Source organism: Lytechinus variegatus, chromosome 14, assembly GCF_018143015.1.
Source record: "Lytechinus variegatus isolate NC3 chromosome 14, Lvar_3.0, whole genome shotgun sequence".
NCBI classification, from domain to species: domain Eukaryota; kingdom Metazoa; phylum Echinodermata; class Echinoidea; order Temnopleuroida; family Toxopneustidae; genus Lytechinus; species Lytechinus variegatus.
In genome coordinates, this window is record NC_054753.1 from 21,615,323 (window position 1) to 21,642,149 (window position 26,827).

A 26,827-nucleotide genomic window follows, 5' to 3' on the forward strand; every position below is an offset into this window, starting at 1 on the left:
GTCCATACTACTTGGTCTAATTGGACTAAGTGTTCATTGTGCAAAATGAATGAAAATAAAATGGATATTGGACCAACTGGTTATGAGACGAAATGGTCATAGACGAAATGGTGATTAGACGAAGTGATGATTGGAAAGAAATGTTGATGGACGGAATGGCATTAGACTAAATGAAAGTAGACCGGGGGCGGATCCAGGATTTTCCAAAAGGGCGGAGGGCACATTTTTCCGAGGTAAAAATTGACAAGCCCAAAAAAAGGTCTTCACTTTCAAGGGGGGGGGGCACACTTCTGTTTTGATGGCATTTTTACGTTACAAATTTTAATTTTGCTGCTCAAGGGGGGGGGGGGGCACGGACCGGCTGTGCCCCCCACCCCGCCTGGATCCGGCAATGAAGTAAACCATGTGGTGAGTGGACGAGTTGGCAGTAGACGAATTAGCAATTTATTCTGATCGTGATGGCGGGGGAGGGGGGGTGATGTACTGGTTCCATGACATTTGCTCCAGTGGAAAGTCTGCACGTTAAGCGAAACATAAAACCTAAACTCTAAAAACTAAATAAACCCTAATCCTTACATTTAATCTGAACCAAAATCTCTTTTACATTTCTAATTTTAACCCTGTGCCCTCTGAGATATTAAAAAAGCGGATCGAGTAAATTTCGCAGAAGCATATATGTCGTGTCACCGGAATGCTAAGCCTAGTTTAGTTAAACCGGGGTTAAACTTAAAGGGGAAGTTCACCCAGACAAAAAGTTTATTGTAAAAGTAGCAGAAAAAACTAATAAAAAAGATTGCCGAATGTTTGAGAAAAATTCATCAAATAATTAAAAAGTTATTAGAAATTCAATTATTTCATTTGTGACGTCATATGCGAGCAGCATTCCAACATAGCGAATGTTAAAAATCAATGAAATGTCATTTTCTCAGAAAATTGAAAATGGTTTTCACTGTAACTTTTGTATATCAATAGACAAATCTTTTCACACCCGATCATGAAAAGAAAACAAAATTAAGTCATCAGGAACCATACAAAATTTGAAATTCATACATTCTATATTACATAACACATGGGGTAGCTGCTCGTTTATGACGTCACTAATCCAAAATTTTGAACTCTAATAACTTTCTTACTCTTTAACGGATTTTCCTCAAACCTTCACCAATAAGTTTTACTATTTTTTCTGCTATTTTTACAACAAAGTTTTCTTCAGGGTGAACTTCCCCTTTAAACCACATTTTTATGAAGTGCCAGTTGTCAACCCACTTCCTAATCAATAATTACTTAATTATTCTTTTTAAAAAATGTCAACAAAGTGAGGTTTTTTAAATTGAAATAATGGGAAACTACATGTACTTTTTATAATGAAGTTTGATAATTGTTATACATCATAATTGCCACGAATATGGAATAAATATAATGAAGCCAGCAATCCATATAAGTGTGGTTTAAAATTCTCGTTCAGACTAGGGTAAAACCTAGCTTTGATTATCAGAATACTATATCCTTGACGTTTGAAATGACTGAAAAAGGAAAACGAAATACTACATTTCATATACTGGGATTTATTTTATTAAATCACTTGCTTTCCAAAAATATCGCTGTGAACTACGAGAAGATAAATTCTGTACATCTTAACAAGTGTCTACTCTATATAATCTATCACACATTAACATCATGCGAAAAGTAATATAGAATAAAGTCTGTGAAAGACATCATAATATTTCATCATTTTCTTTTATCAGTCAACATATATAGATACATATAACATCTATGTCTATCCTAAAAAGAAAAGAAAAAATCTTGATTACGTGATAGATATTTACGTCCCTTTTCATGATTTTATATCTATAAAATGATAAATAAATTAAAAAATAGACCACTGGCGTAAACCCTTTCGTCACACCCTATTGTTCACGGGGAATGGTTCCATTCGCCCACTTGAATAGCATGACGTCACGGATTTACGCCCGTGAAATAAACATATAAAAGCATATTCACTTTTACCGATTTAAATTGCTGATGTTTGAAGAGAAAAAAAGGGACCATGGCAAAAGTCTGGGAGCGTCTTTTCCATTTAATGCTGCAGCGAAACCGGTTTAGCGTTCTCCTACATCAGTTCATGTTCTATGTTCATACATGTATATTATACATGTTACATAGCTTGATATCAATATATTAAGATACAATCAACCAACACCTGCATGGACTATCTACAGAATATATGAAAATATATATTCATATGCAATCATTTTTACAGGTTTAGGGTCTCAACAGCGGCCCTAAATCATGTCAAATAGCTATACATCCAAGGAAACAACAGTAGGAGCAGAACATATGCATACCGATTAGAAGGCAATCAGTTTGTTATTGTGTTGGATAAAATAATAGAGACGGTTGTTGTTTTATAAGTTGAAAGTGACGGGATTGTTTTATTTCATAATTCTGGGCATTAAACATGTTTAAAAGAGATAGGTGACTGCAGCAACGATGAGTGAAAACAAGATGGCGGAAACAGAACGCTTGACTGAAGTAGCGCTGCTGGCCTCTTTTCCTGCAATTGTGAAAATAAATAAACAAAAAGAAAAAAAATGAGCGAGCAAGAGATAGAAAGATAGATTTAGATTTACTTATTTCCGTTCAACAAAATAAAAACAAAATTTCATTTCATTTCGTTTATTTTCATTTTCAACAATTACAGTTTGTTTTGTACATTTTGACATATAAATAACAAAACATTTTGACATATAAATAACAAATCAAAGTAAAAGTAACAATACATATTCAAAATAATACAGACAGTTCAATGTCATTTGATAAAAAAATACTGAATATAATTATAAAGACAGAGACATTGAGATGGAGGGGGGTGAGTGCGAGTGTTATATCTCCTACCTTCGTCATATCACCCTGCCCTTCTTCCCCTTTCCTCATTTTTACCGTCGTCATCCCCCTCTTCCTCGTCTTCCCCCCTCATTTTGTTTTCTTTCTTCATCATCTTCTTCTTCTTCTTCCTTTTTCTTCTTCTTCTTCTTCATCTTCATCATCTTCTTCTTCTTAAACTCTTCTTCATTCGTTCTTCTACTTCTTCAGACCCTCTCCCCGGCCCTTCTTTCATCCTAGCCTTTTTTCTACTCCTCCCCATATTCATCTACTTACTCTAATACTGTTTCTTTCGTTTGGTCCTATTCAGATTCGTTGTTATTTTATCATTGGCGACGATCGGGGGGGTGTTTAATATTGCCGCCCTCTTGATTTTAAACATTTGTACATTTGGAGATGCTACTTTGCTCCTTCCTGATTCATCGATGGTGAAGACAATCATCGATTTATACAATTATGAAAGATTTGAGAGCCGAATGAGCTGAAGTATGATATCTCTTCTGTTAGTTATATGTAACAATTGGCTGTTCAGACTTAAACCACAACTTTAAACCCGAGTTTAAATTAATCCCGATTTCAGAATACGGGCCTTAAAATTCACTCGAAATGGTCAATCATGCATAAAGTTCTACACATTTTCATGTAGCTAATAAGATACAACGAGCTCTATCCATTTTTTATATCGATGCATGAGACATGTATAGACTGAAAATAACCCTTTCTTACTTAGTCTGTTCAGCATGTTTCTTCGAGATTCCCTCAAGATCCTATACATAGAGAGGGTACCACTCTTCTTGCCCATGACCAACAAATAGTTGAATTTGTCTGGTGTTGCCGATCTTGGGATGAATCTATCAAATAAATACAAAAAATATGAATTACAATTAAACAATAAGCGTACCCATAGAATCATTATTTAGGAGGATGAAAAGGTATTTATTTGGGGGAAAAACATAACTGTCTCATTTCATTTGGTTTTATTTGTAGTTCATATTCCAACCAATGTGCTTTTCAGAGCTTTCGTTTTATTACAATAACTTGGTATTCGAGTTGAATTAAGCTTTAAATAAGTACAAGAGAACTCATAATTTCTCCATCTCATGTTGTGAATGAACCTATCATAAAAACTTCCTGTAGTTGAGAAACGGGGCACAAATTTGAAATTAAAAGACTATATGTAAAAAATTCGAATCTGGTAAATTAGCCTACTTCATTTTTGGTCATCAGAAAAGTATAAGCCTACGAATGGGAAAAAAGAGTAAATTTGCAAGACAATAACGAATACTTGATATTGCATGGTATTATTAATTCATTCACATTAACAGGATGATAAGAACGCCGAAGCGAAATGCACTCACACAAGCTTGGCGGGATCTATGTCTCCCATTTGCTTTTGGCTAAGGAGTTGGCTGAAAGTTCCGGGCACAGGGCTTTTTCGGTAGACCGATTCGAAATTCGGGAAGCTTCCGTTGCTAGACACGCTGAAGATACCGATGACGCTTGGGCCGTCGGCTCCGACGAAGACCAGTGTGGTGTCGCGGTCGACGTTGGCAACAGCAAGACTCTTGCATTGTGCACCCTGGGTGGAAAAGTTGCAAACAAGGTAAGATTGCGACACGAATCGACCGTGAATAGAACAGCAGGGAAGAGATAACGAGATGCATGGAGATGATAGATGGAGAAGAGTGGGAGAAAGGGAGAGAATGAGAGGGGAGGGGGCATGGCTGTACGCAGATTTTTTTTCCTGGGAGCAAGAAGGGTACAAATTTTCAAAGGTGGGGAGCAAGGTGACTAACCTTGCCGTTTGGACGCTTTTGCACTTTCTGAAGTGAAACAAAGGATTTCAAAATTTCTTGGGGAGTGGGGCAACTGCCCCCAGTCTCGGGGGTAGTGAGGGATAAGAAAAAAAAATCAGGCACCTGTTTTATCAATTTTTGTAGGAATGGCAAGAATAACCATTGTTGTACTCTTCAATTATAATGGCAGTGGCCTTGTCCGTTGCCTTACTGATTATGTTTGGCCCTGGAGGTCGGAAGTCATTGGCCTATGGTCTTCAAGAAAACCCCATCCGAAGAGACCGGGTGTTAGCCGGAAAAAGGCCAGGAAATACTTATTTATTTTATTTATTTATTGCAAATCTTTATCCAGAGTAGCCTGTTTAGCTTCATAGAAAAATATGTCAAATTACATAATATATACGATTAAAATGTTTATGAAAATCACTGGTCTTCCACAAGGCTCTACCTCAAAAATATATGGTAACAATAAACCAAAATATTAATGGAAAACAATTTAATGTGATACGTTTGTTATTCTTCTTATTATTATTATCATTATTATCAATATTAGTATCAATTAGTATTATTATCATTATCATGATTATCATTACCAATTGTGTTGATGCAAGATCACGCTGTGACTTGGGTCCGTGTGATTGGGCGTCGGGTGTAAAACTCCTCGAGTTGTGTACCATGGGGAAGGTCTCGGCGACGCCACGGGCGATCTGATCCTGACTGTCCCAAGCCAATGCTAGATTGCTGTCGTTAAGGAACTGCAAATGATAAAACAGATAATGATAAATGGAACTGATTTAGTCTAAATTGCAGCGGTAAGTACCATTTCTTACAACCATGAAAGCCCCTTTCTCATTTCCAACAATGGTTCTTGGTTAAGCTTATAGCCGAAGTCGTGTTAGTTATGTATTTTTCCCTTTAACCAAACAATTATATTTTCATGCATCGAATAGTGGTTTTCGACAGGAAGAGTTCATATATAGGCCTATACGTACAGTAGAGTGATTAAGAATGATGTGTGCTCATTCCTGCGATGGACCCATGCTATGACAAACTCTTTCTCTCATATTTTTGCATTTTCTCGTGATACCTTAGTTTAACGAGTGCTATATTTTTGATTGCCAGATATCTAAAGTTGTGGAGTCATCTTTATTTGATTTGATCTTCACATTCGAATAATGATGTTTCAATCAAATTTCTTTAGAGAAAGAAGACATGTAGTGAGGCATCGTCATAAAATCAGAGATGCTTTTCTTTTCGTACTGATTTATATTTTCTTGCATTTTCTGCAAATTAAGGCCTACTCATTTCCCTGCGGACAAGCTAAATAGGCGTTGTATAATATGGTATAGTTAGAGTTTTCGTAACTACGACACGAAAAGAAGTCAAGAGCACAGTAAATGTATTGAAAACGTCTGCCAAATGACAATGAACAGTTGGGCGGTCTTTGCCGAAAATTGGTGAACCGGAACAGCAGTTTCGTCCTAAGTCTTGGAGCTAACGATACAAATTTGCAAATATGTTTTTGTCCATAGCCAAGGGCGAAACTGATGCTTAGATTCACCAATTTTCGACAAAGACTTCTTTATGTTTTTCATGAAGGGCAGTTGGCAAAACATTTTCTATGTTGTCGAATCCGTTCGGCGTCGCGGTGCAAAACTCCCTATTATTATATTATTACCCTAAACATGGAGATTCCTCTGCCACCGAAGAAGTTCACGTAGTCATAGCCAGAGTTGGGGTTAGCAGGATTGCGGAGCCCATCAACGCGACTCATTTCAAGTTGGCCTAAATAGAATAAAGCAAGGGGAAATTTTGATGATTATTGGGGATCATTATTTTTGTTGCTTCAGTCACCTCTCTGAACAGACTCATATTTGCACAATTGAGACACAGCATTCGTACACATAATCATAATTTTTCTTTGAAATTGTATGAATATAAAACTGAATCTGCGATGGGGTGAAAATAAAGATCGTAAATGTTTTTGAAATGCAAATTAAAGGGAGGAAACCGAATGCAAAACTTACCAAGCTCTCTAGGAGAAGAGTAGTTCGCAGGAAGGTATTGCGGCACTGAAGGGGTGAAAGATATGCACAAAAGAATGAGGTCACTTATAATTAACTGATCCAATGTAAGCAACAATATGCAATTCATATAAATGATTTCATCAAGTTTATACTATAATAACAATGGAGACAAACTTGTCTCGCTTGAGCAAGATCACGATGAGAGACAGGTAACGCAGGAGATGTGATTTTCATATGCGAAACGAGAATTTTTGTAATGGGAACGCCTCAATGTTCACTGAAAAAAAGGATGCTAGAAGACGATGTAGTGTTTATTTATTAGGAGAAAATAAATTGTCAGTTATTGCCACATTATTGTACCAATATTGTGTTCATGTGATCTAATTGAGACTATAATGTTTATACTGGAAGAGGGAGCTGGGCCATTATTTAGGACTGCCTTACTTCAGACAACGACTTATGGTGGCAGCGGTGGGATTTCGATCAGATCCACGCAGACGAAGGAACCCCGATGCGTGATTATTAAAAGGTTCGGAGTTATTGAATGTGTATTCTAGAAGGGCTTCTTCGAAAGCGCCACCATATGCAATGTCTTAGATCTTGCCATGTCAACTTAATAGCTCTATCATGTCGACATAGATGTTATATCTAAATGCCAAGTCGACTTTATAAAACGTTCCATTTCATCATGGTGAAATGTCATTACGACTTTTAACTTCCTAAAAGTAGACTTGACAAGTTATTTATTATAAAGTTATTTAGGCCGAGAATATTATCACGTCAGGTATAGGTGGCAAATTAAAGCTTCCATAAGTTTCTACCGTAAGACGGGAAGATGGAATTTTTATCAGAGCATTATTTTTCAGGATGTCTGCAAGGTTGTTTAGTTCGTATTTAACACGTTCCTCTAATCATTGCTTCATTGCAAAATATCAATTTTGTTTGATATAAAAAAACAGGTTTTGCTGAGATTATATACTTTGTAAAATTAAAATTATGACTCAGGTTTTTGTCTACATGTTGGTTGTATATAAAATCAACAAATTCAGTATGTACTCTGTTTCGTCGATGTTTCTGAGTGTAATAGCAGAAATTTCTTTTAAATCTAGAGGGTGTTTACGAACGGCTGGTGACCGTGCCTTTCCGGTGATTAATCATACAGCCTCTGTAGCTGGCTTAGCAAACATGTTCCCATCGAGATTAAAGTCGTGCATAACTATACGAACAGTTTTATGAAACGCCCCCATCCGACTTGGTCGGTTTAATGAACTCACGTTGTCGGAGCCTGGAATACGGGACAGCGTCACTGAAGCGGGGTGGGTCGCCCTGGCCTCCTCCGTACTTGGTTGTAGCGCCCTCATCGGCTGTGAAGAGGAACTGTTCGGTTCCCCACCTGGTGCGCATTACAAACGGTTCGATGGCACTCGGTTGCCTTAAACTGTAGATGTTGTATCCTCTGTTGAAGGATATACCCGCTGTGGGGGATAAAAAGGGGGTAGATTAGATGATTTTAATCTAACTAAAACTCGCTCTGTTTCTATTGCTAGTCTTGATTACCTGAAATAACAGTTAAAACTTTTTCGACTAGATGGTTGGTTAAAGTAAGAACTCCATGACGTTATTCCTCTGTTGACCAGTTCAAGAAAGCTATTAAATCCCATCTATTTTACCAAGAGGACAATGAATTGCGTGGACTGAGCTGATCATTCTGCGGTGCTGAATTATTGTTTTAGTGGCACAAGCATGGAGAAGTGTGTGTGCATCAATTTGTAACCAAAAAGGAAAGGCGATATATCAAATGAATGACTCTTGGACTGGATTGGATGATTGAAAATATAATTATAAACCCTAACATGATTATGCCTGATGAGTTCGATTGCTTTTTTGTAGTTGTTTTATTTAAGGAGATGGTTGATATTGTCAGATTTGTCTGTGAATTTCATTCTGGAACGACAAAGGGAGTGAATAAGTTCATACCAGGGGTACTTGAGGCATCCAAAGAATAGTTGTACCATGGTTTCAATCCTACTGCGCTGAATGAACTAACTCCTTCATAACCTTCAGTCAGAGTGATCTGCACGACAGCATTGTTAGGCTGCAAGTAAAAAAAAAGACGAATTAATGATTATCACAGAATATGTCAACAGATGGTTCAAGACCTCAAGGTTTATTCTTAAGTAAGACCCTTCTATCAAAGTCCCATTTGACTGTAACAGAGTCTGCAAGTCTCAGTTATTCTAGACTCGGCCTCGGCGATATCTATGATGGGACACACTATAAGAGGTCATAAGCTAATTATTGAAGATAACATTCAATGTTACCTAAATCATGCTAACCTCCCATCCCTCATAAGAAAAAGAAAGGGAATATTCTGTGTCAGGCATGCACATATTTAGAGAAACCCACACATGCCCCTTTTAAGGAGTATATCTACTAAAGGAACCGTTTATCAATCTTAGCCATGGGATTCGAATTTGCATTTTTTTTTCTAAAAGTGCAAAAAACAAAAAGTGAAGGAAATCGAGATTTGATCGAAAAATATCTGCTAAACTGAAATCCTTGCATCGGATTGGCTACGAGAAAGATTTGTCAGAAAAAAAAATCAATGACGAGCTGCTTCAAGAAACTCTTCTCGGGATGACACCTCCCAGGAGAACCCACTCAGCATGCATTGCATATTCAGTCTAACACTGGGAATGGGTCGGGGGTTGTTCTCACATACCGTCAGACTGACTACTGCGAGGTCGGGACGGGATGGGTGCTCGCTGATAGATGATGGTTCAAGGGACTTGGAAAGCGTTCGTGGCGAGTTCGCGTTGAGAGATCCATCGTAAGGCATGCGGACACCGTAGAGGGAGGGCATGTTTGTCCTGAAAAGAGAAGGAGTTTCCTTGACATTTTGATTGTTGCGGTACGCAATACAATAACGAGTTTTCGCACCACCACGAAGAACGATTTCAAGAACACGGTAAATGTAGTGAAGATGCAAGTCAAATCATTGCGAAAAGATGAGAGGTCTTTGTCGAAAATGGTGAACTGTAAAAGCAGATCGTCTTAAAGTTTCGGAGATGACGAAAAGATGCAAATAATGTCGCTAGTCCAGATCCAGGACGAAAGTGCTGTAAGTTCACCAATCTTTCGACAAAGGCTTTTGGGTTGCTAAAAGTCATTTTACAATACGTTTTCTATGTTCTTGAATGCGTTTTTCGTTCCGGCGTGAAAACTCGACACAATTATGGGGTACATTTCGTCATAAAATGTGCATTCATGGTAAATTACTGTGAGAAAAAAAACATTGGTAAGCCCTTTCATGTCTATACTGAACCTAGGTCCAGAGGTCCGAATGCCACGTTGGCCCGACTGTATGCAAGTCGAGCAAATTCATACTTGGTAAAAAAAAGTATTATTAAAGGCATAATTCCTACCGATGAGAGGCGGTCAAAATACCATCGACATCTATGGTCAACTTCTCTTTAAGTAAAAACACTCACGGCTGAATAGAATAATCGATTTATGCAATTCACGAGTTCAGAAATTTATGAATTACTTTCTAATATATTGTCTCAATGTTTAAACTAAAAAGATTCTTTTATATCCCTTCAGTGCGCCTTTTTTAACAGTATATATTTTTGGATAAATAACTTCTATTTTGCGCATAAACCAACCCATACTTTATACTTAGAATTAATTATGAAACTTTTAGTAAGGTCGTTCCAATGTATCAAGCGCTGATTAAAGAACAGAAGATTATTAAAACATGCATAGTTGCTCTAAGGATAAAATATTTGATTAGAGAGATCAGTCTTGTACTAAACCCTTTGCGAGTGATGACCCCCGCCCCCAAAGAAACTATGAATATTTACCAGGTACCATATTCTTAACCTAACTAAAGGCAGCTCATTAAGAGAGTTATTATCACTCTAAAAATAGTTTACCCAATATTGGGTAAAGTGAGGACATGCATAGTTGTTGGGTAAAAAGAAAATATTTGATAAATTTTATGCAGTTTTGCGTTGAAATTTACCCTTCAAGCATGCATTTTGCCCAATATTGAGGAAAAATTACCCAAAGAACATGCATATTCCCTTTCTACCCAATATTGGGTCAAATTTTGACTCTCTGATTTTAGAGTTTACCTGGTATTGTAGCTCCTGAAATCGACTGTCGTGATGGTCATTCGGTGGCCGAATTGTGTTGCACATGTACCTTGAGTGGTAGGAAAATTTGTTCGTCTGCCTGGGAAGTTCGGACGACCGCCGGCACCTGGGAAGTTGGGATTACCACCAGCACCTGGGAAGTTTGGATTGCCACCGGCACCTGGGAAGTTTGGATTGCCACCGGCTCCCGGGAAGCCTTGGTTACCGCCTTGGAAGGTGGGGTTGTTACCGCCTTGGAAGGTGGGGTTATTACCGCCTTGGAAGTTGGGATTATTACCGCCTTGGAAATTGGGGTTATTACCGCCTTGGAAATTGGGATTGTTTGGGGTATTACCGCCTTGGAAATTGGGGTTGTTACCGGGTTGGAAGGTGGGGTTATTACCGCCTTGGAAGTTGGGATTACCGCCTTGGAAATTGGGGTTATTACCGCCTTGGAAATTGGGATTGTTTGGGGTATTACCGCCTTGGAAATTGGGGTTGTTACCGCCTTGGAAGTTGGGATTGTTTGGGTTATTACCGCCTTGGAAGTTGGGGTTGTTTGGGGTATTACCGCCTTGGAAATTGGGGTTGTTACCGCCTTGGAAATTGGGATTACCACCTTGGAAGTTGGGGTTGTTTGGGTTATTACCGCCTTGGAAGTTGGGATTACCACGGCCTGGCTGCTGCCGTTGCTGTTGCATTTGCTGCCGGTTCTTTTTAATCCTAACGATGGAGATGGTACCTTCGGGATCTATGAAGGAGCCGGTACCAGGATCCAAGGCTGCCGATCCTTTGTTGGCCACTACAATGGTTTGGCAATTGTCGAAGAATTTTATGCTGATGGGATCGGATCCGACTGCACAGAAAGATAGGAATGTAACAGATAGTCATTATGACGAAAATGCATCTCTCTGTCGTCATCATTGTGTACGGTGGACTTTGATTATATTCGGATACGGTATAAGTTTATCCTGGGTCCTGTAACACAAAGGTTAGCAATTGATCGTATGCTTGATTTTGACCATTGATTGTAGAGTGTAGTCAATGCAATCAATCGTAGGAAAATGTTTTACGATCATTGCTAAGCTTTGTGTTAGGGGCTTCTGGTATTGTTTTTTGGTCGGATTTGCTTTGTTATGGAAATCAACTTCGGAGTCTAGCCATAATTACCATTTTTTCAAATTGGTATAAATAATTTCTGTTGTTTCCTTCAAAGCGCAAAGTTATGAGCGTCAGAAAAAAACATCCAAACTTTGAACGCGCCGATTATCTCAAAATCTTTCGGAGACCAGCCACAGTATAGGGCAGTCACTGACTAATATTTATTACTATCATCAAATCACTGACTATTATTTTGATAAATTGTAACACATATTCCATTTTGTTTAACAGATAAAACAGCAATGACGTAGATACATACCTGGGCCAGTGCATATATTGTTCCATCTTTTAGTGTTCCGCCTGTACTTGTCCCACACGTGGAGTGTTCCCGGATCGGTTATTTTCGCGCCCCTGGTAACCCACGCAACGATGTATCCGCAATGTGCGATATCAGTAGCCTGACTTGCAGTCTTTTCCTTATGGACAATATTTGGTGCTATGAACCTTGAATAGTCCACAACCTGGACAAATTTGTTACCTGAAAAAAAATATATAATTGGAATACTTATTATTACTATTAATTTTCTTTTATTTCAGAGAAAGTCTTTATTCAAAATTTCTCGTATAATCAAATGCAAAATGCATGTAATACATAATTTTGCATGTATAGGAAACAAAATTTAAGTAAGCTGGATGTGTCTCGATCCATCAAGATCTATAATAAACTTATACTGCTGCATATTCATAGTGCGATATAACTCACACTGATATTTCAATTTCTTTGGTAATGATGAAACGATACATAAGTTTTTAAACATTAATTTGAAAATATATTGTTTGGGGTCACCTGCGGGAGGCGGCGAAAAGCAAACTGAATCACTTTGACCTGCATGGCTCTCTTCCCGATATAACAGCAAATTGCCAATTCGTCTATTGCCAACTCGTCCATTTAGCACATGGTCTACTTTCATTTAGTCCAATGCCATACCGTCCATCAACATTTCGACTAAAAACCATCTATGACCATTTCGTCTCATAACCAGTTGGTCTAAAATCCATTTTATTTTCATTCATTTTCATTCATGGACTAAATGGCTATTGGACCAACTGGTTATTAGGCGATGTGGTGAGTAGACGCTTCGGACCATGTGGATAGTGGACGAACTGATGGTAGGCCAAATGAACGTAGACGAGTTGGCAATTGGACGAATTGGCATTAGACGAATCGGAAAAAAATCGATATAACTATGAGGCCAGCCACTATGACGGATTGACCTAGACGTAAAATGTTTCCTATAGGTAATTGGTTATATACCAGCTTGGCGTTTACCAGCAGAAAGCTGTCCTGCCGAGTTCCTACAGGAGTTACTTAAACAGAAACTAGAGAGTGTTCGCGTTTACCACGGAGACACTCTCTTCAACGCATCGATTTCTTTGAAAATGCAATTAAAATCACTATTGAGACCTGAGAGGCTTTTGTCAAAACTTGGTGGACTGGGACGGCAGATCATCCGAAGATATGCACCGGACGAACAATTGCAAATATGTCGTCGTCCAGAGTCAAGAGATGCAGATGCTGTTCCGGTCCACCCACTTTCGACAAAAGCCTCTCGGCTGTAGAGTGTCATTTGACGTGCATTTTCAAAGGAATAGGTGCGTTACAGAGGGTGTCTCCCTAGAAAATACGAGAAGTCCAGATTGATTGATTGGGGAGTGCAGTGGGCTCTCAACGTGCAAAGATGTTGACTCTCTCTATATATGAGCCTCCGTTTAACGTTAAAAATTTGGGCTTTTTGATATTGTATGTTATTACATGACCATCACATGGAAAATATATCAACCTAAAACACACACAAATGTCAATTTTCTACTACTATTTTTTTGTAGCCGTATCCGAAAAAGGATCTGCAACACATTCTTGTTTTCACCTTTTTCAATTTCTAATTTTTGGTTTTATTGTAGCGCAGTACGGCATCGCTATAAGGGTTGTATGATCTCAACGTGCTCAATATAGTGCTTTTTTAAAGCATAACGCTCGGGCGTGGCCAAGTCAGACATGTGCAGGAGCTCATATCCTGTGACGTCAATGCCTCGGGAGTAACTTCGGTGTGACTAAGGTCAAATGGAGGAACCGAGGAAGGGGTCGCATGAGGGGCAGGGAGGGAGCAATCCTCGTACTGAACCTTATTTGGGCATTTAGACGTCAGATGACATTTCCGATCAAACTTGTCATATGAGGGAGAGGCAGAGTTTCAATAAAACGCAACTCTAGCTGTCTAAAAAAAAATCACACGAAGTTGACTTTCAACCAATCAAATGCCCGCATTTTGAAACTTGCGCTTGATTTATTTAGTTGAGTTAAAACGGGTGCCTGCGGGATCCTCATGGCAATCATTTCGTTCAGGTTGCGTATTTTATTTCGTATGGAAGCACTTGAAGTATCATTTGAAAATTATTAAGTGAACAGATGCCAACCCACTCTATGTGAATGATTTTGAAAGGGGTGCTCTTAACCCTGATTGGAATTTTAAGTATGTTTTTTGAGACCGTCAGTCTAACAACTATTATTAAAAGAAAAATCAAATTTGTAAAAGATGTTCACATAACATACAGAAAAGGGTGTCACCATTGTTCATTTCCTTTTCTTTCTCTTATTTTTAATTGGTCTTGAAAATTTGGGCCGGTTTCGCAGCCCCCCTTCCATTTGTACGTCAGTAGTAAATAAGAATATCCTATTCTGGAAAACACAAACACTCTTTATTAGGCCCGTCTTAAGGGGTGATGATGACGACAATATAGAAAATAATTTGTTTCCAATGGTATCTTAGAAAGGGCGAGATAATTGAGCCAATGTCAAAGTGTAAGTTTTTCCAATGGGCATAACGCCATTAAGGAAGGTTGAAGTTGTGAAAATCAAATGCCATTAAAGTAGATACGTCAACTGATGCACATGGGGAAAATGATGCTTATATAGCCAACATTAGACGGCAAGTGTTACGAGACCTTATTGATAACATAAAAGAGAAAAAAAGGTTGAGCAAACGTCAAATAGATTACTTAATTTGATCTAAAAGGACAAGTAATTCGAGCCAATGTTCAGGCCTTAATTTTCGGTAAGGGTCAAGGGACGCTAAATCAATGGCACTCGATGGTTAAGAAAAGACCACGGGTGGAAATACCTGATTCTAACAGTATTCAAGTGCTACGGAAAACCCCAGGAGATGATATGGGTAAGGGAGGATGTGAAAGGGAGAGAGAGGGGTGCAGTGCAAAAACGCCGGTGTTGATTTAACACCAGCCCGGAATCTATATATGTCCACACCATGCAGAGAAGTGTAAAACAACACTAGTTTGGTTTTGGTCTAACACCAGATAGGTGTTTATACAACACCAATGAGTATTAAAACAGCATTGGTTTGATTTTAATTTGGTGTTGTTTCAATACTTATCTGGTGTGGATATAGATTCCGGGCTGGTGTTAAATCAACACCTGCGTTTTTGCAGTGTGGCAGTGTGGAGTCTGTCGTAAGTTTCGATCTACGGCGTACGGAGGATTCAGGAACACAGTTAATCTATTGAGAATGCCCGTCAAATGACAATGAACACCCGGGAGGTCTTTGTCGAAAATTGGTGAACCGGGACAGCAGTTCCGTCCAAAGTTTCGGAGCTGACGAAACATTGCAGGTAACTATGTCGTTTGCCCAGAGCGCAGGACGAACCTGCTGTTTCGATTTACCAAAGAACTCTTGGGTTTTCTTTGTCATGAAGAGCATTTTACATTAAATGTTCTATGTTCTTGAATCCGTCGTTCATTGTGGAGCGAATCTCCCTTATGATACAGATGAGACGAACAGATATTGTCTAAAATAACAAAAATATGATATCGGCGTGTAAAGAAAGACTTGAAGCTCATGATTGCTTCTGTACGATAAGATAAATAATTTAATCAACGAATCAGAAAATCCTGTATTAATCCTTATAAAACAGTACATTCTTATCTCAATTTGAGATACATTATATGAAACTGCTCATATAAAACAAAAGATCGCTTTCCTTAGAAAACTATACACGTACGAATCTAAGCTCATGAATGCCTCTGTATGATAAGATAAATAATTTAATCAACGAATCAGAAAATCCTGTATTAATCCTTTATAAAACAGTACATTCTTATCTTATCTCAATTTGAGAAACATCATATGAAACTGCTCATATAAACCAAAAGATCGCTTTCCTTAGAAAACTATACACGTACGAATCTGCAATATGCAATGCAGTAGCCCCGAAATAAAAACCATTTTCATGATCGAACGGAAGACCGCGGCTTATTACGCTTAAGCCGTTAGTATCTGTCTAACATCCGCGTTTAAATAAAATGATGAAAAAGCGTTGTCGTGAATATGATAACAAAATCCTACTTTAATATCAGAAACGATATTTATCTCGCTCGAAATAAAGGGTAAAGATAGAACTTGATATTCACTGTTATCACTTTGAAGGGCAGGAGGAAGATGGGAGGAAGGGGCCTCCCCTCAGCGGGGCTTTAGATGCACCCTTGATAGGGTGAAAAACAGGAAAGGGGGTCAAGGAAATCTCGTCTGATCTCCTCAAAACCCGAGACGCTGCTCCTACCCTGACGGTGCCTTCCTCTTCTGGTTCAGGTTCTGTTTAAAGAGACCCTAAAAAACCAAAACTTACCGCGCGTGTCTATAAAATAATTCACTTATCTTCATATGTATCTAACTCTTCTTGTGTTTAGACCCCTTTCTTCCTGGGGGGTCTTCGGGGGGGGGGGGGGGTCTTATGAAGCGGAAAAAGCCAAGCACCACGGAGGTAAATAGGGCTATACCTAAATGCTTTTACGAATAACTGAAACATGGAATTTCAGAATGTCTGCGGAAGATTCTTCTCGATTTAACAAAGAATAACTATTTTTTTCTTTTCTCCCCATTTAGATTTGGTTGAAATACACTTTTCAATGTAATGTAAGTTAAAATCAACAATGTGAAAAAAATAACTAAAACGTAAAGAATGTCCATCGGTATGACTTCCAACATAAATCATGTAACGAGAGACCTGAAAGGAAACGTACTCTCACAACATCTTCTTTATCATTGTAAAAATTGGGCGTTATATTTTGATCACGAATTATTACTCTTCTCAAAGTTTGTACGTAATCTAAATAAAAATCATGACAACCTGGAATCTTGCCAGAGGAATGATACCATTAATCTATACAAAGTTCTTGATTCCAATATTTAGGCATTAAAGATCTTTTCATACAAAATATCCAAGGAATTGTCGCTAGATGTTCAGTGGAAAAGTGCACATATATTAAAGAGTCATGCACTGTGCCACTAGCGATTATCCTCCATTTTATCACTTTTATATAGGATAAAATTAAATGATTTTGTATTTGTTGGTAAGGAAAATGGTTACTGGGAAAAGATCAATTGTCCATACATGTATATCAATATTCGTAATTTTCAAATTCCCTCTTTCTTTTCGAGGCTTCTTTGTTTTTAAAAAAAATGGGAAAAATGACTTGGGTATCATGATATTTTGATGTTGTAATATGCACTACAGGCTGACTAAACACTTGACTATTTAAGCTTTAATTTTCGAGTCCCCAGCCTCGTAATGGAAAGAATTAATGTTGATCTACCTACCGCAGTCATCACCATCAAAACACGGGAAATGACGCATTGTAGAGTGAGCTAGGGGCCCTTCAATGTCAACTATTAATGTAATGTGACAATGTTAAAGAGAAGGGGAATGCACCCCCCCCCCGCGTCATTTATGAATTTCACCGTTGAACTGCTAACGATTTTTTTCCATCCAGTTTAATCGAGCTGTGTGTGGATCCTTCAGATGTTGTGAGTGTGTTTGTTGAACTCCTGAATCCATTTAAACGTAATATGTAAAAAGGAATTTTTTCCTGCCTCATTGAGGTGATGTACTCCTATTATGAAGTCGGCATCACTAGCACTTTTCAATTACAGTAAACGTGCTTTAGGAAGAAAATGTGTTATGTTGCATGTTTTGAAGGTGTATTCTACATTATACTAAAAGGGGTGGATTCGATTCGAACATTTTCATTTGTCATGAAATAAAGGTCTTTTTTCATTCTCTGGAGGAAAAGTGAAAGAATTATTTTTTTAAAGTACTATGCCTACATTATTTTGAAGAAAAAAACTACAATAACTGAGTATCAGATAAGCCATCCTAAGAAAATAATAATAGGCCTTCACTGTAAAAACGCTGTTTACAATTTTAAGCACGTTGTTTAAGCCCGTAACTCTAACAAATATTGCTTAAATTCTTCAAATAGCTGTTTAAACTTTTTTAAACAACCGTTCAATCTTGTTAAACAAGTTGTTTAAAAACTTTAAACAACTTATCGTTAGAATGACAGGCTTAAAGATTTTTCCTTACTGTGCAAATGATGAGATTTACTAAAAGTTTTTATTTGAAAGATCACGGAGTGGGAGCTGGACTTTGTATTTGTCTATCATGTCTACGGTGTTACAGACGGGGAAAAGGTAATCATATTGGAATCCTGGTACTATATCCCGGTTTCAACTCCTTTCAATCTGTTGCCCCCCGTCGTTGGAACAAACTACCTCCATCTCTTCGAAACCTCTCTTCTCTTAACCTCTTCAAAAAACATCTCAAAACACACTTATATAACCATAAACCTTAACTTGTCTTATGCAATTAACAGCGCTTTGTATCCTCTGGAAAAAGCGCTATATAAATCCAATTACTATTATTATTATTATTATTATAACAAACTGGATGGAATAGAAAGTGGGTTGGGTGAAACGACAATAAGAGTGATTTACAGGAAAGGGAAAGAGAGAGAGAGAAGGTCACAAAAAGTCCGACATCCACAACTCTCACCCGTTGCGGTGGGGTCGGGACGGCGCGCCCAAGTCCCGCAACGTCGACCCAATTCACGAAACAAAAATTGACAGTTGATAAGAAAGGGGATGACAACTTGAAAGCACAAGTCATTTTTCCCTCGAGAATTGAAGCCCTCTCTTATCTCAACTCCCCACCATGCCATGTTTGAACGAACTCTTTCCGAATCAAGGGCAATGTCAATTGCGAAGAGGAAAAATCTGGAAAGCAGTCTTATTCCATGAGTTAAGGGATGGGGGGGGGGAGGGGGCAGGTGGGTGAATGTGAAGTCGTGAAATGGGTTTGATTAAATCAAGAGTCAGTGAACATTTTCTTGAGTTGGAAGGATGCGAGGTGATCTCCTACTGCATTCCTGGTTCTGGTCTTCAAGTTACAGACAGTATATTGATTTATGTTTGTATCCCCCTATTTTTCTATCCGCTTTAAAAATGGGATAGGGGACTGAAGAGAAATGTACACCCACCTACGTAAAGAATTTCCATCCCTAGTCGAGGGGGGCGTGGTATTCAAGTTAGGTTTCGACCAACGTACATGTAGGTATATGCAGCTAATGCTGCGACCAAACTCTTGCCTTTTTTATGGAGGTTGGTCGAAAATAAAGAAATCAACAACTATTGACATCAGGAGCCGCGGACAGTCTACATTTTACAAGCTTTGCTTTTTAGTAGGCCCCTCCACTTTTTTTCATTTCATTGCTACTTTTCAATCCTGCATGTGTTATGCATTTTATCATTGTAAAACTGATTTATTACAAAATGTACTTTGATGACTGTGGAATATGAATATATCAATAAATTAAAAAATAAATAAAACGGTTTTCACAAGAGGAGGGGGTACGTTCCGCCCCCTGCACATGATTGCGCGCACATCCATACCTACATTATTGTGAATTTCAGCTTGGAAATTGCCCCCCCCCCCAAAAAAAAAAAAAGACAATATTAATGGTAATAGATAAAATAGTATAGTAATAAATGAATAATAAAAAATGAAATTTATGCCCTATTTTCATGATTTTTTGTTTTGCCAATTACTTAAACAACCACCAAAGTTATCGACTTTAAGTAGCGTCCCCCAACATTCACCCCATCCTGTGTTTCAATGACTGTGTAATTTCCCCGTGTCCTCCTCATAGCTAGTCCATTCTCTGACGTCGTTGACTGAGCACGAATGTTTGGAACGAATGACTAATCGGCATATAAAGTGTGATCATTCCCTTGTTGGCGGGGGATCGCCTTCAATCACGGGGAATTGTCGGGGGACGTACATGACATTTAGCGAAGAAACCGCGACCCCCTTTTATAAGTCATAAACATTTTTAAGGATGAACGACGACCATCCCGTCCCCTATCCACTTTAACCAGACATCACATGACATTTCTGTCATCAGGAAATGACTTAAGCTATAAAACAAAAAGAATATTTGATAATATCTTCGACGTTGAACGTTTGACGTGTACATTCATTTCTGTAAATTTGCAAGTGAGCGAGGTAAGCGATCCAAATATTTTGCTGTTTTAAAATGGTTAAATAATCTGTTGGCTTTTCCTAATCGATATTCATTTCTTTCATAGAAGATATAAATGAATATATAGAGAGAGGACAGTCGAATTAACCAGAAAAATAACGTTCCAATTCAAAATAATGATGTATAATGAGAACAGTATTTATTTTAACATAAATTGTTCTTGGATTAGGGGCATATAGGGCGGAGGTCTGCATCTCACCCCCCCCCCCCCCCACCTGATAAGACACTTCAGCCCCAAAATCGATTCGAATATAGAAAATTGACATCTTGTGTCTTCTTGGTCCTATATTTTCTTGATTTTGGGAATGTGACTGCAGACAAGATGAATGTGGAGATTATACCCTTTGCATGTGACAAGTAACAATTACGGGGACTTTGCCTGCTTTGATATGATATGACCATTATGACGCAATTGCTCAACAGCCAATCAAAATCGAGGATTGCGGTAGAAGTAATTGAGCACGCGGCAAAATACTGCCGGTGTTATTAACACAATCTCCCTATAGCGGTAAAGGTGATACAAGTTTGGATTTAGACACACCAGATAGTCGTTTAAACAAACCAGTATGTATTAAACACGATCAGCTTGCTCGAGAGCTGGTGTTATTTCAATAATCGTCATGTCAATACCGGTGATTTTGCGCAATGACAAACATACCTCATATCAGAAAGTAACGTTTATGTAACCGGGACTAGTACTCGATATTGACGAATAACGTAAAGAAAGGGTGGAGGTTGTACCAAAGATCACAAATGGCGAAAATGATAATGGATGAAGGGTGGAAATGAGCAGTGACACGAATGACGTCATATTCATGCACCAATAGGGGACAACAGGGTCATTAGATCTGAAGGCAAACTTAATTTCCCATAATTAAGTTATGGGCAGCTGAAGTCTCGCCAATTGTTAGTTATCTTATTTTAGGCTTCAAAACAGGGTAAATCTTGGCAAGTATTCCATCATCTCTTTCCGAACCTATATACCGGTCTTCTTTAAATAGTATCATAAAATAACAGTGAAATTATTTACAATCATATCATATTTTTAGATTTGGATAGATAGATGAACAGATAGATAGATAGAAAGATAGATAGGAAGAAAGAAAGATCGATAGATACATGTAGATATAGATAGACAAAATAGATAGATAGCTGGATAGATGGATAGGCCTATAATAGATAGGTAGATTAGATAGATAGATAGATAGGCAGATAGATAAATGATTAAAAATGTCAAAGACAAAGAAGAGGGGAAGGGGTGAATATTGCGAGGATTTGTCGCCATGAATTTTCTTCTGCAACCATTACCTTAATATAGAGTACTTTAAAAATATGTGATATTATGCACCATTTCTATAGAATAAATTAGGCGAATTCTCATTCCGAGACGGGCACATTTTTTCCAAAATGCAATTCGTAGCTATCATTTTTTTGTGCAACCAGTGTTATACAGGACGGGATTTATAAAAAGAATGTGTGCCCAAATAAATAAGCTAAAGTATCGAAACATCAACATGAATGCTCGCTTCTGGACGGGCACATTTTTATTTCTTATTTCAGTATCGGAAGAGCAATGGATAATAGCGGGCCAATGGACCTTATCTTTCAAACCTTGCTGATGCCCCCCTGGACGCCAATTTGAAACAGGCGGATGAGGGCAATTTTGCCATCGAGTAAATTCCCTGGACAGAGCCTTGATCTTCCATAAAATATTATACAGCGGAAAAAAAGTATGATTCAGCCACTTACGTTTCGAATTTGTGATGACTGCAAAGGCGAGGATATTGTCCAAAACGGGACACTGGTTTGAATCTCGAAGTTACCCAAAAGGGGCACGTATAAATTGGCATTGTGCCCACCCTAATTTCTTGAAAAGTATCATCCCTTAGAAATACAGAGACAACCTTTTGGGGATACTATTGAGATTGATTTAAGCAATTGCACTCGTTTTTGAAGAGCTATCCCAAATATATCTACTCGTCAAAAAAATTATTTGCCCCGTCTTGCGAGAAAATATTGGATCCCCCTCAGCCTTCATATTACAGAGAGTTATCATTATCATTATTATTTTATGGCGAAAGGCTCTAGATGCAGATCACATCGAGTTGTAATCAATAAAACACCTTCTAACACTCTTGTTCGTATCTTCTGAAGTAAGGTGTAACTTAGACCATGGTCAATCTCTGTGCTAAAATTATGATGGGAAGCTGAAAACGTCAATATTACGTTTATACCCAGCTCCCTCATTCACGACTCGCACCACGACTGAAACGGTTATCTCAATCGTGTAATAATCATAGTGATCGTATCAGATCGTGTAAGATCGCATGAAGATCACTCGTGATAATCGTACTGCGTGATCGCAGAAAAAAAATCGAAGGGTTCGAAATTTCTCGCGATCAGTAAGGATCGGACGACAGTGGATGGGAACGAGGAATGACATTTGTATGTTTATTATGTTAACTTTTCTCTTACATCATGCTACAATGTTGGAGAGTAGTTATCACTTCCCTGAGTAAGAGATAAGATTATCATCGAATCGAGAATCGCTAAAGATATTATATCCTACGAATCTCAAAACCCAATTACGGGCCCCGAGCAGAAACATTCAAGTCCCAGCTGAAAACTTACTTAATCTCCCATTAACAGTTTAATATTGTGTTTATTCGGGAGCATTCAAATTCCATTCTTGTTTGTTTTCTATTGTTGTTGTGTTTTGTCTTTATTTTCTTTGAAGCGCCATGAGCACCGAAAGGTGGACCTGTGCGCTATATAAGTAGCCACCATTATTATTATATATACGTATGAGCCGATCGAGTCGATAATGTTAGGAATCTCAAACAAGGCTTGGAAATTCAAACAACAGCTTTTAAATTTTCAAACCATAGAAATTGAATATTGTTGCTTAAGTTTTTAACAATAATACCCAATCAGGCGATAAAATCAAGTCGTATATTTTTACTGCGAATTCAGGCTTTGTTCTCAAGATAAATTTGCCATACCGCTATAATTGAAATGGATTTTCACGATTTCTGCTAATCTATTCAATTTCAATCAAGTTGCTCCTTATTGTCAAATCTGTAAAAAAAAATGAAATAATGTATAATTCAAACAATAAAAAAAGAGAAAATAGTGAGTGAGGGACATCATCGACTCTCTCACTATGTGCATTATCACTGAGATGTGCATATCAACTGTTTTGTGAAAAATAAGTCAAACTTTAGAATGTCACAACTTTCTTATTTTACATCCGATTTTGATAGAATTTTCAGCGTTATGCTCGTTTGATTTTGTTCTCTTCATTCCAGTCAATATTTTCTGGGATGGACTTGACCTTCAAATTAGCCTACTTATATACTCACCGGCCACATAGGCATATGAGGCTGTGGGATCGTAGGCCACGCTGTTGGCGGCGCCCTGGTCGTACTGATACTGCCTTTCATTATTGTTGATATAATCCGAAGGGATATACTTGGTGGCCATATACTTTAGAGTCCATATCGCCAAGGTGCTGTGGGCACATAGAACAAGGATCGCGAGAACCTTCAGGAACCCCATGGTTGGTGGTGCAGGATAGCCGGCTGACCCCGTAAATGTTGGCTTTCTTTTCTGCAGCTCTTGCTCGGGAACGCGACTGGATGAATAGGCCTCTGACGCGGTGTGTCACGATCGAATGACAGGGAGCTAGTGAACCTCTTGCGTCTTGCAAGTTGAGACCCTGACAGACCTGCAGACAGGAAAAGGGCTGTTTCCTGCCGAGTTCGGTGATGCCCGGGGAGGGTGCGTCTATGATGAACTCGAGTACTAACTGCAGAAGGTGACGCGCGCGCACGGAATTAGGCTTTGACGGCAGCTACGTGTTGCGCTATTTGGTTTGTTAACCCTTTCACGACATAACGGAATATCATGATTACTGTATGTTAAGAATACTGTAGAATTTAACTGCCTTGCGAGCCGACATGAGAAAAGGTTTCAGCTTTTCATGTTCAACTCTTTACACGGACATGTCCAATTAACGCCTTGCGAATTAGAGGGGAACTTCGAATTTTCGGCATGTATAGTTAGGCAGTAGTTGTGCGTCCGTTTAAACACAAAGCCGGAAGGTTAATAATGATGAATGAATGACAAACTTCAAAATACCCCTAATACCCTGCGCTTTTGCAACATATACCTTTTCGAACAGACCTTTTCGAACATCAGTCTGCACTTATAAATCAAAGATTTAGAAATGAATAAATAAACAAATGAAATCGCATGATGAAACTGGAAAATTAGAAATAACTTTATATTTTCGACGCATCCTAATACTCTAGTTAATTTGCTTGATAACTGATGATCATTAATATATTTATTAATCCAAACATTAATTTGCTTATCCCTGGAAAGAATTATTTGGCATTTTTGATGAAACTAGTTAAAATGACTTCTATTCAGAGGATTGCAACAAGGCATCAATTATATTTTGCTACTAGTGATTTTTCTTACTCATTTATCCTAGACTTTATTATTAAATCCATCATCCAACATCAGCCCATTCATAATAAGGCATGATTAGAAAACAAAACGGCTGTTAGAAATTGACTACTCTCGAATGCACTCTAAACATGCGAAACGGATGTCTAGTTCAGTCGAAAGGGATTGGTCCCTAGTACACTGCCAAAACGGTGTTGATTGAACACCAACCTGGAATCTATATATGTTCACACCAAAGTGTTAAACAACACCAGTTTGGTTTTGGTCTAACACCAGATAAATGTTTATACAACACCAATTAGTATTAAAAAAACGTCCGTTTGATTCCAAACTGGTGTTGTTTCAACACTTCTCTGATGTGGACATATATAGATTCCGGGCTGGTGTTAAATCAATACCAGAGTTTTTGCAGTGTATCAATCCAAGAGGAGTGTTTTAGGGAATATATTAGCTCTTTTGCATCTAGAGACTAAATGAACTTCACAGTAGTTGCTTAAAATCTTAGAAAACCATGCTCAGTTATTAATGGGCAAGTCCATCCCAACAAAAAGTTAATTTAAATAAAAAGAGAAAAATCCAACAAGCATAGTATTGAAAATTTCATCAAAATCGGATGTAAAATAAGAAAGTTATGACATTTCAAATGTCGCTTTATATTTTCATAAAACAGTTATATGCATATCCCAGTCGGTATGCAAATTATGCAGGAGACTGACGACATCATCCACTCACTATTTCTTTTGTATTTCATTAAATGAAATGTGAAATTTTCTGATTTCCTCGTCAATGTCATGTGAAAGGAGTTTAATACCGCCCTGTATAATGGGGAATTAATATTGTTTGACATTTTGTGGCCCAGTGAGGTTGGTCACCATTGTAAAATTTGTAAAAATTGAAATATTGTATAAATCAACCAAAAAAAAACCCAAAAGAAATTGAGTGAAATACATTGACTATATTTTGCATAGTGGTGCATAGAAATATTTTGTGAAAAATAAGCTTAACTTCCCTAACCATCACCCAATGTCATAACTTTATTATTTTACATCGGATTTGGATGAAATTTTCAGTGTCATGCTTGTTGGATTTTTCTCTATTGATTCAAATCAACATTTTTCTGGGGATGGACTTGACTTTTAAAGACTAAATATGAAATAAGCTTTGTTGTTGAAGATTTTAAACATTTGTTAAAAAATAGTAAATAGCAGCGTGTAGTTCAATAATGCAGTATGTAACTGCTTGTTTTTAGATTTTGATAAATAATTACCCTTATTATTGTTTTGACAAAAGATTAGAAGACTATTTTCTTTTGTAAACATAAGTCAAAATGGCATTCATGTACTGATAGATGGTTCCGTTAACTGCCATCAATCTATTGCACTTGTTAGCATACCTTCCTGTCAGCCGGCTATTAATTTATTGCTTATACCGCCAAATGAATCACCTTATAACGGGGGAAACACTGGTTAAAGGAGAATGGAACCTTTGGAACAAGTTAAACTATGAAAACAGAAAAAATCAAAGAATAAGATCAATGAAAATTCAAGAACAATTATGCGTCGAATGATGATTGCTGCTTCAGGTTCAGAGCCTACATATCCACAACTATGCATTACCCATGTTGTCTCTATTTTTTATTAAACAATTGCGCACCTAGTTACCAATAATGCAAATAGCATTTCCATTTATTTGAAAGTGGATAAAAGAGCATTGTAGATTAAATGCCTTGCTCACGGGCATAGGAGCCGCGGCCGGGGATCGAACCCGGACTTTCCATGTATAACCAGGCGCCTTAGACCACTCGGCCACGGCACCTTCACTATTGGTATCTATCGATACGTTCAGCTAACAGCCTGGGTGATATATTGGATTTATAGTACTGCCCCCATAGGGCTGAGCTCCGAAAGTAGCGGAGAAAACCAAATAGAAAGAAAAATGTTACCAATTAAACAATAACAAAAT

At 38.0% G+C, this 26,827-nt stretch overlaps 1 protein-coding gene across 3 annotated transcripts; it reads right to left on the reverse strand.

Moving 5' to 3' along the window:
- Positions 1-1,556: 1,556 nt before the first annotated feature.
- Positions 1,557-24,184, reverse strand: LOC121427387 (mesenchyme-specific cell surface glycoprotein-like). 3 transcript variants are annotated; one of them, XM_041623754.1, is made up of 13 exons: positions 23,755-24,183; positions 12,263-12,481; positions 11,441-11,698; positions 10,843-11,350; positions 9,429-9,576; positions 8,684-8,801; positions 7,981-8,181; positions 6,707-6,751; positions 6,358-6,464; positions 5,273-5,434; positions 4,242-4,462; positions 3,610-3,734; positions 1,557-2,554 (listed from the first exon to the last, which is right to left on the reverse strand). In XM_041623754.1, the coding sequence occupies exons 1-13, from the start codon at positions 23,948-23,950 to the stop codon at positions 2,463-2,465; spliced, it is 2,400 nt and encodes a 799-aa protein (XP_041479688.1). In that variant the 5' UTR covers positions 23,951-24,183; the 3' UTR covers positions 1,557-2,462. The 3 variants fall into 3 exon arrangements, with proteins under 3 accessions (XP_041479688.1, XP_041479687.1, XP_041479686.1); XM_041623753.1 differs by having other exon boundaries at positions 11,417-11,698; XM_041623752.1 differs by having other exon boundaries at positions 10,843-11,698; positions 23,755-24,184.
- Positions 24,185-26,827: the final 2,643 nt, after the last annotated feature.